General features: G+C 54.7%; 1 protein-coding gene across 1 annotated transcript; it reads right to left on the bottom strand.

Moving 5' to 3' along the window:
• Nucleotides 1-1,921: 1,921 nt before the first annotated feature.
• Nucleotides 1,922-3,392, bottom strand: LOC100343802 (metallothionein-1A). The gene is made up of 3 exons (XM_008257316.5): nt 3,295-3,392; nt 2,774-2,839; nt 1,922-2,150 (listed from the first exon to the last, which is right to left on the bottom strand). The coding sequence occupies exons 1-3, from the start codon at nt 3,320-3,322 to the stop codon at nt 2,059-2,061; spliced, it is 186 nt and encodes a 61-aa protein (XP_008255538.1). The 5' UTR covers nt 3,323-3,392; the 3' UTR covers nt 1,922-2,058.
• Nucleotides 3,393-9,464: the final 6,072 nt, after the last annotated feature.

Raw genomic sequence — 9,464 nt, 5'->3', positions numbered from 1 at the left:
CATCGACTTAGGTTCGGAGCACTGATGGTCAGACACGAGGCCTGGCCCAGAGGGACACGGCGCTCGCTGAGCCCTTGCTGTGTGCCAGGGACGGTGCTAGGTACATCCAATCTCCCTACGAGCCTGTGGCCGGGCACCATCATCATCCCCACTTACAGATGAGACATGTATGAGGCCATGTAGCTCGCCCGAGATGCGCAGCTGTGGTTCTCGGCGGGCAGCCCAGCCCCAGAGCTGACACTGTTAGCCGCTTTGCCAGGCTGCTTCACAATGGGGGACTTGGCACCGACACCTCTGGAATTAAACAAGGCATGCCAGTAACAGCCACATCAAATTTCGTTAAAAGTTATGAGTTAATCCCTCCAACAGGCATCCCATGATGGTCACGCCCCACCCACCCCCAGGGGAAAGGGGGTAGAGAGGGGTGGAGGTGAACACACGGCTTGGCAGACAGAAAGCTGCAAGGTGAGTGATCCTGTTTGTCAGGCCTGGTAAGGACATCGGGTTCCCATGCCCCGAGAGGTTTAGCAGCTGCCGTCCCCGACACGGAGTTGGGAAAGAACCATGGCTGGGGACCAGGTCGCCAATGAACAGGGGCAGTACCTGTGCCCTGAGGGGTCTGTGCCAGACTCTCTCAGCAGGAAACAGCAGCCCAGACGCTGGGGTGCGCCTCCCTGGTGTGAGCCCCCAGCAGGCCCTGGGCCTGTCCTCGGGCCTAGGAGGGTCTCCACGAGGACACTTGTCACACGTGGGTGGTGAGTCCTGCCCGCCTTTCCCTCAGCAGCCTTGTAGGAGCTGGACTTCCGCTGGGCACCTCCCGGGCCCCCTCAGCCACCAGACCTGTGGCCACACGTCAGGGCGTTGCCTGGGCTGGAGAGCACGGAGGACCCCACAGGTTCCATGGGCGCTTCCCCAGGGCCCCCGGGCCCATTGTACACCTAAGAAGCCATGGTGGGTGCTGGGAAGGGGGCCTGGGGTGCTGGTCTGAGCATGTTTGAACCCCACAAGTGATTGCACTGAGCAACCTGGAGGGGAGACTTTCTGATGAACAAGACACGTGGCCCCCGGCAAAGGGACCGGGAGCTGCTCCCACCCCCCTAGGATCATGGCCGCCCCTTCTTCCCATTTCCCGAATGCACCCAACTCTTCCCCAGGCCCAGGACCCTCCTGGAGGTCTCCATTTAAAGGGCTGCTCATCCAGGCTCACTCCACAGCCGTCTCTCATAGCACTGCTACTTTTTGTACAAAACTTCCCATTTCTTTTTTGAATATGTTTTAAAAAATTTTTTATTTGAAAGGCAGAGAGCCAGAGACAAAGATGGATCTTCCATCCTCTAGGTCACTCCCCAGATGTCCTCCAATAGCCACGCCTGGGCCAGGCCAAAGCCAGGAACTCAGAAGTCAGTCCAGGTCTCCCACTTGGGTAACAGGGTCCCAATTACTTGAGCCATCATGTGCTGCCTGCCAGGGTGCATGTTGGGAGGAAGCTGGATCAGAAGTAGAGAGCCCGGCACTTGGATATGGGACACAGGCATCCCAAATGGCATTTTAATCACAGCACCAAACGCCTATCCCAGGATCCTAGTCTTCAGTTATCTGTATCTGCCCTGCCCCCTGCGCCCATACCACTGAGAACCTCATACCTAACTGTGTAAACAGTGGGGACACCCTGGGCAGCTCTAAGTACAGGCAGACACTCAAAAACCAAGTGACATCTGTCAGCTGTCTCTGAGTGGCAGAGAGAATTCCCCACCACAGCCCACAAAGGACAGCCCAGGCTAGACCAGGCTGCAGCACACCTAGAACACCTTGTACCCGGACCCCCACTCCCAGTGTCACCTCCCCCACAACCTGACTTCTTCTACATCCTGACTAGAACCAAGTCCCATGTTCCCACACACCAAAGGCACCTGGAGCCTCAGAAAGTCTGAATGGGTTTATTGTCATCCACATCTCTCATAGAAAAAGGAATATAGCAAATGAGGCTCGTATGAAAAAAAAAAATCCAGGTTTGTACACAGTGCACTATTTACATCCGGGAGCCGGGCTCTGCGGGCGTCAGGCGCAACAGCTGCACTTGTCCGATGCCCCTTTGCAGATGCAGCCCTGGGCACACTTGGTGCAGCCCGCGGGGCAGCAGGAGCAGCAGCCTGGGGAGAGGAGAGAGAGAGGGAAGAGGTCAGAGCTGACTTGACTGGCTCCTCCCTGGCACAGGCTCGGCCCCCAGCCCGGCAGGAGCCCTAGTTCTAGCTGGCATGCCCGGTCAGCACACAGCTGGTGGATGCTTGGGTTGGGAGTCACACAGAGGGGCAGCAACAGGACCTCTGGGAGCAATGGAGCCACCAAACTGTCCAGGGATGTGAGGAGTTCCTCGGGATGAGACAGGGGTCTACCCCCTCCAAAGCAGCCCTGGGAGCCTACATAGGAAAAGGTCGACCCTGCAGCTCAGAAGCCACACGTGGTCCCCAAGGTCAAGTGCATCCAGTGCTTCAGACCTGGGTGGGTTGGAAGGCTCCATCAGGACACAGGAGACAAAGGTTCAAGTTCTGGCTCTGCCCCTGACAACAGTGGCTGTCCCCTCTGGGCCGTCTATCTTGGGAAGTTGGGACACACTCTTCTCCATGGCCTTTGGAGCTCTGACCCCAAATCAGGGGCTGAGGGGAAGCTGGGCACCGGCCAGTTCCTGCCTGCTCAGCCCCCGACTCCTTCACCTTCACTGGCCTTGGGTCCGCCCGCCCCCAGCCCGGTCTCCCAGGGAAAGCCCCACACTCACTCTTCTTGCAGGAGGTGCATTTGCACTCTTTGCATTTGCAGGAGCTGGCACAGGTGCAGGAGTTGCCTGGGAGGAGGAGAAAGGCCAGCAATGAGCGATGGGTGTGATGCAGATCAGACCCGAGAGTTCCTGTCCCGCTCAGGGAAAAGAAAGAGAAACCTCACTCTGTCCCCTCACTCCGGGAAGAGCACGGGTCCTCCTGGTCTTATCCCAGCCCAGTCCAGGAATACTAGGACCAAGGGCAAGGACCTTATGTCCTGAACTCAGAAAAGGCAAGGTTCTCTGCTTCCCAGCCAGCCGGGGTCCTCGGAGGTCTGCACGAAGCGCGGGGTCACAGCCACCAGCCCCCGACCTGCTGGATGACGTCAGGCGGGCCAGCCCGGAGCCCCGGGACCTCGGCTCTGGCGAAGAAACCAGAAGCCCCGGGAAGCTGGAACCGCTCTCAGCTCAGCGACCTGAACGTGGCCTCTTCCCCCCACCCAGGGCTATCGCATCCCAAGCCCACAGCCAGCGTCCCTTACCTGTGGCGCAGGAGCAGTTGGGGTCCATTTCGAGCGAGGTGAGGTCCGACGTTCAAAGTGAGAGGCGAAGACTCCGCAAGGCTCGTGGAAGGCGCGCTGGAGCCCAGGCGGCGCCGGCTCCTTTTAACTGCCGCGGGAGGGAGCCCGGGCGCAAAGGCGCCGCCCCGGCCCTTGCACCCGCCCCAGCTCTGGCGCACGGCCCGCAGTCCGTGCCGTGCTGAGCTCACCGCGCGGGCCGGGCGCACGACTCCCGGAGCGCCGCTCGGTGCGCACGGCGGGGGAGGCTCTTTGGCGCCGGATCGCTCGAGCGAGGCTGTGCGCCCGGCTGTATTGGACTTCCCTGTAGCCTTCCCGCCCCCTCTCCAATTCCCGGCACTTCCCCGTGCCCCCTCGCACCGTTGACCGCAGCTTCACCTTTCCCGGAGTGCGTGTGCAACCCCAGCCCTCTGCTCACGGCCCGGGATGGGGTGCTGGCCGTGGAGCGCAGCGAGGGAGTTGTGTGCAGAGGTCTGGCCATGAACAGGACCCCTGCGTCCCCCGCTGTGCCTGTCCTTGTTCCCATCCCAGTCCTTGGCCCCGTTTCTCCCGTACACAGCAGGAAAGCAGATCCGGGGCTCTGCCTCCCTCCCCCCAATTCCCCGAGCCTGAGGGGTGGCTGGGCACATTTGTCTGGGTCCTCCTATCTGGAAGACTCTCCAGGGGCTCCCCTCAGCCTAGCCACCCCACCTACTCCAGGATGCCCCCAGGGGAAAGCTCATTTTAAAGTCTTGTCCTTAGGCAGTATACAGAGCCTGTGTTACCTTAAAAAGCAGAAAAGTGATGGTTTCTCTTTCAGGATCTTTAGCTATTATATAGCCTGTAGACCGTGCCAAGCTCTGTTTATCATCCTTTTCTTTCTTTCATCTTTTTTTAAAAGATTTATTTATTTGAAAGTCAGAGTTACACGGAGAGAGAAGGAAAGGCAGAGAGAGAGAGAGAGAGAGAGAGAGAGAGGTCTTCTATCTGTTGGTCCACTCCCCAACTGGCTGCAACGGCTGGAGCTGCACTGATCCGAAGCCAGGAGCTTCTTCAGGGTCTCCCACGTGGGTGCAGGGGCCCAAGGACCTGGGCCATCTTCTACTGCTTTCCCAGGCCACAGCAGAGAGCTGGATTGGAAGTGGAGCAGCCAGGACTTGAACCGGCGCCCATATGGGATGCTGGCACTGCAGGCCAGGGCTTTAACCTGCCTCACCACAGCGCCAGCCCCTATCATCCTTTTCTGCGAATCTTCCCAGCAGTGCTTTTAAAAAAATTATTTATTTATTTGAAAGTCAGAGTTACAGAGAGAGAGAGAGAGGAGAGGAAGAGAGAGAGAGGAGAGGAAGAGAGAGAGAGGAGAGGCAGAGAGAGAGAGAGAGAGAGATCCTTCATCCAATGGCTCATTCTCCAATTGGCCCCAACAGCCTGAGCTGTGCTAATCCAAAGCCAGGAGCTTCCTCTGTTTCCCCCACACAGGTGCAGGGGCCCAAGGACTTGAGCCATCTCCTGCTGTTTTCCCAGGCCATAGCAGAGAGCTGAATTGGAAGTGGAGCAGACAGGTTTTGAACCAGCGCCCATATGGGACGCCAGCACTTCAGACCAGGGCGTTAACCCTCTGCGCCACAATGCCAGCCCTCCCAGCAGTGCTTTTTATGAGCCCGTTTTACTAAGCGCACACCTACAACCTGAGTCATATGAGTAACTATCCGGTTGACATAGGGCTAGGAAGTGCTGTATCTGATCAGCTTTCCAAGGGCAAGCGGTCCATGAGAAAGCTTCCCTTTGGCCTAGGTATATCTTCAAAACCTCTCTACTGATTGAAATCTTGAAAGCAAAAACAAGATCAATTTCGGGGGCAGCAAACAAAAGAGATACGGAAGGGAGATACACACACACATAAATTGTATGGCTACAGGGTATGCCAAAAAAGTTCAAAGGAAAATGGAAATTAAGAGACCGGTTGATTTTGGTTCAAAAAATTTTGAAAACATTGCATATGAGAGGTTTTCTGAAAGTTTTTGGAACATGTGTGCTATGAAAATAACTATGCAAAGATTTAAAAAAAGATTTTGCACCAAAGCAAAGGTATCTTTAAAAATCTTTGTTTATATCACAGGACCAGGCAGAGAGAAACTGGAGATGTTCCATCCACTAGTTTATTCCCCAAATGCACACCACCACTGGGGCTGAAGCCATAGCCAGGTGTCCCACGTGGGTGGTAGGGACCCAAGTATTTGACTCACCTCTGCTTCCCAGGGTGCACAGTAGCCTGGGACCAGAAGCAGAGCTGGGACTTGAACCCTGGCACTTTGATATGGGATGCAGGCATCCTAACAGCAGTAACAAATGCTCACCTTTAAACAGATCTTTTAATTCCATTTTCCACGAGTGTTTTGAAGTAACTGCATATGTGGAAGGGGAATGGATTCTCACTTTCAGTACTGGTTGAGTTGCTTTTCATATAAACATGCATAAAGTAATATAACTGGCCGGCGCTGTGGCTCACTAGGCTAATCCTCAGCCTTGCAGCGCCGGCACACCGGGTTCTAGTCCAGGTCGGGGCGCCAGATTCTATCCCGGTTGCCCCTCTTCCATGCCAGCTCTCTGCTGTGGCTTGGGAGTGCAGTGGAGGATGGCCCAGGTCCTTGGGCCCTGCACCCGCATGGGAGACCAGGAGAAGCACCTGGCTCCTAGCTTCGGATCAGTGCGGCGCCAGCCGCAGTGGCCATTGGAGGGTGAACCAACGGCAAAAGGAAGACCTTTCTCTCTGTCTCTCTCTCTCTCACTCTCCACTCTGCCTGTCAAAAAAAAAAAAAAGTAATATAATGGCTTCAAAGGAAAATAGTAAGTGAAATAACGGTGCAGGTGGTAGCAGAAATGGAATTCATTCTATTGTATCAGTGACGAGAACACAGGCTCTTGTTCATGACTGAAGGGCTGATATCCTCCATGTGGATCCCCCATCCCCTTTTATTTAAAGAGACAGAAAGCACTTATATCTGCTCTCATTCATTTCCTACTTGCCTGCACCGGCCAGCAGACTGGGGCTGGGAACCAGGAACTCAGTCCAGGTCCCCCTACAGTGGTGGCAGGAACTCAAGTACTAGACCCATCACCACTGCCTTGGTGCCTTCTGGAGCTGGGAATCAAATCCACGCACTCTGGTGTGAGATGCAGGCGTCCTAACCACGAAGCCAAATGTCTGCCCCAACCCACATTTTTTGTGGAAGAGTGGAGGACCTGCCTGGGTCACAGGTCACATACTCATGTGGTTGATATGGCCAGCGTAAGATACTCAGGGAGACCCGTCAGGCCTGGCTTATACATCTAGAGGTAGAAAAGTGGCCTCTACGGACTGGACAAATTGGAAAATTCAAAAGTGGAACATTGATTTTGAGCCCAAGTGATATCAAGAAAATAAATTCTTCAAGAGTAATGAAATAAAGTACTTAGATGAGAAGAGGGATGGCAGTTAGCCACTGTGCTGACCTGGACCCTTGCAAGACTTCTAGACTATTTTAGTTCATGTTTCAAAGACTGCTTTCTCCTACTAGGGGAAAAAAAGCCAAACAGAACTAACATTTCTAGTTGCTGAAGTGTCTGTTTTAAGGCGCTGAACAATTGGACCAAGCGCAGCAGGAGTGTGAAGTGAACCCACTGAGAAACGTTGGAATATTCTCCAGCAAGTGTCACTTTCGTTTCTTGTTCATTGATGTTTGCTACATGTGATTGAAATAAGATTTTTCATAATGCTACTGTTTTGAAAATATTAGTAATTAGCATTAAATTGTCTTATTTAAAAAAAGTGGCCTCTGTGCTATGAAAAAGAGAATAAAATAATAGCTGTTATTTTAGACCTCGCACTGCTTGCCAGACACCACTGGAGCTGCCTTCCATGGACTTGCTCGCTCCCACAAGCCAGGCCCTGATATTCTGCCCCTCGGACCCTGGAGGAGGCTGCAGAGTGAGTGTCTGCCCCGGCCCCGGGTGACATGGTCACGGGGTAGGTGAGAAGGACGCAGGAGACCCAGGCGAGCACAGCAGGCCTGGCTGCTTCGTCCCCAGGCAGTGCAGAAGGATGGGAAAGCAGCAGCTACTACCAGACGGCTCTCTCCACGGACCACACCACGTTCCCAGCGCCTTCCCTGCAGCAGGTCATCAGATGCTGTCAGGCAGGTGCCAGGATCATGCCCCTTTCACAGGTGACGAGGATGAGCCGCACAGAGGTTCTGTCACACTGCTGTAGGTGGCACAGGCTAGCTGTCAACACCATCGTGCCCTCGCCCACTGCTCCTGCCTCCATGTCACCTATGAGACAAGGTCACTGAAAGCTGGCACAGCGGCAGCACTGAGAAGGACCCGGAGTCGGCACTCGGCTCCCTCTGCTTAGCTCTGTGGCCTCCAGGGCCTCCGTTTCCCTTGTCTCCAGGTAACAGCACAGTCGGTCCCTCCCAGAGGACCCTTCCAGCTCTGAACAGAAATAGGCAGGGTGTAGCACCCCTAACATCATCCTCCGCTCACTGTGGTCAGGGTGAGAGGCCAGCCGTAGTAGAAGCCCATTCAGAACTCTCTCGCTCTGTGGGACACTGGGCAGGTGGCTCAGCTACCGTGGTAGGCGGTACCATCACTGCAGCCCCATGCATCATCGCCGGTGCCACGGTCCTGAGGTTTGTCACTCTCGTCCACTATATTGTGAGAAGATCAAGTGATCTGAAAGGTAGGAAAGACTTCACGTCTGCACAAACGCCGGGCAGCGTCTTATCTCAGAGGGCTCTGCAGGAGGCGCACACACTCCTGGTACTGGGTCAGCTGGGTTGCCATGGCAATCGCAGCATCCAACCCACAGCAATGCTTCCACACCTAACTGCCTTCTCCCAGGAACCTGTGGGATTTAACAGGATTCACTCTCCAAGAAAATCGGTGTGAGCAGGATGATCATCATTGCCACTGTTTATCAAGCCCCAGCCAGGAGCCGGGCCACTATCACATTTAATCCCTATAAATAGTTCTCTTTTTACAAATGAGGAAAGGACATTCAGAGAGGTCAAGTGACTTGCCCAGGCCACACAGCCAGTAAGTGGTGAACTGGGCCATGTCCCAGGGCTGCCTGACATCAACCCATGCACTCGGTGCAGGCTGCCCTCCCTCACACAGGGAGCTCCTGACTTCAGGCCAGGAGACTCATCTTCTCCTTGACTACACATCAAATAGCAAGCCCTAACAAACAGCCAGGGGCACTAACTGTTAGCTCTAATTAGAAGGCACCAGGGCCTCACTTCTAATGAACACCACGCCCTTCCAACTGCAGAATCCACCATCCCTCTGGCATGGGCTCAAAGGGAGTCCTGCATGTGGTGCCAAGGTTCTCTCCATGTTGCCAGGACAGCCAGGCAAGTTCCTCCAAACACCGCGCCACTTTGCTAGGTTGAAGTAGCCAAGGGCTGGCATTTGCAAGAGAGGCAGATCCAGCCCGACTCAGGGAGGAACTCCCAGCTGCAGACCCACAGCACAGCAGGGAGCCATCCAGGGTCAGCAACAGCCAGCCAGTGGCAACTGGTGGGGTGGTCTGGGCCGGTGCTGCCCAGGGTGCGAGGTCCACACACTGAGGCTGGGCTTTGAACTCTTTCCAGTGTGCCATGTGCTTCATCGGTAGGCAGCAGCAATTCGCCTGTTCTTTCTCCACATAGTTTTACAATTTTCCTGTTGAATCAAACAACCCCGCTGTTTTCCCTGATTTCATTGTGTTCATAATTAGTGTCATGTTATTTACCAAGACTTGGGCTTGCAATGGACAGGAAATAAAAATGGCTCCATTACCCCAGCATTCCAAAAGCCCAGGTGGGATTCAGCAAGTGGAGAGTTGGATTCCACCCCATCTCTCTTTCAAGCCTAAAATTGGAATTGAAATGGGTAGGGTAGTCAGAGAATAAAAATGAGGGATGGAGGAGTTTCTGTGGCGCTAACCCTTGACCCGAACAGGGAGGCGCCATCTGCCCCTGACACACCCTAAGGCGCTGGGAGCTCAGAGAGGAGCCCTGGGCTGCCTGAAGGGGCCAACACTTCCTTCCAGAGCCCAGGGCTCCGCACAGCCAGGTCAGTTCTCCAACCCAGTCTCTTATTCCCAAACCACACAGAAAAAAACAGAGTCAGCA

Source organism: Oryctolagus cuniculus, chromosome 18, assembly GCF_051225735.1.
Source record: "Oryctolagus cuniculus isolate XC-2025 breed Fujian yellow rabbit chromosome 18, ASM5122573v1, whole genome shotgun sequence".
NCBI classification, from domain to species: Eukaryota; Metazoa; Chordata; class Mammalia; order Lagomorpha; family Leporidae; genus Oryctolagus; species Oryctolagus cuniculus.
The sequence above is the reverse complement of the archived record's forward strand: the minus strand, read 5'-3'. Positions and strand labels throughout refer to the sequence as shown.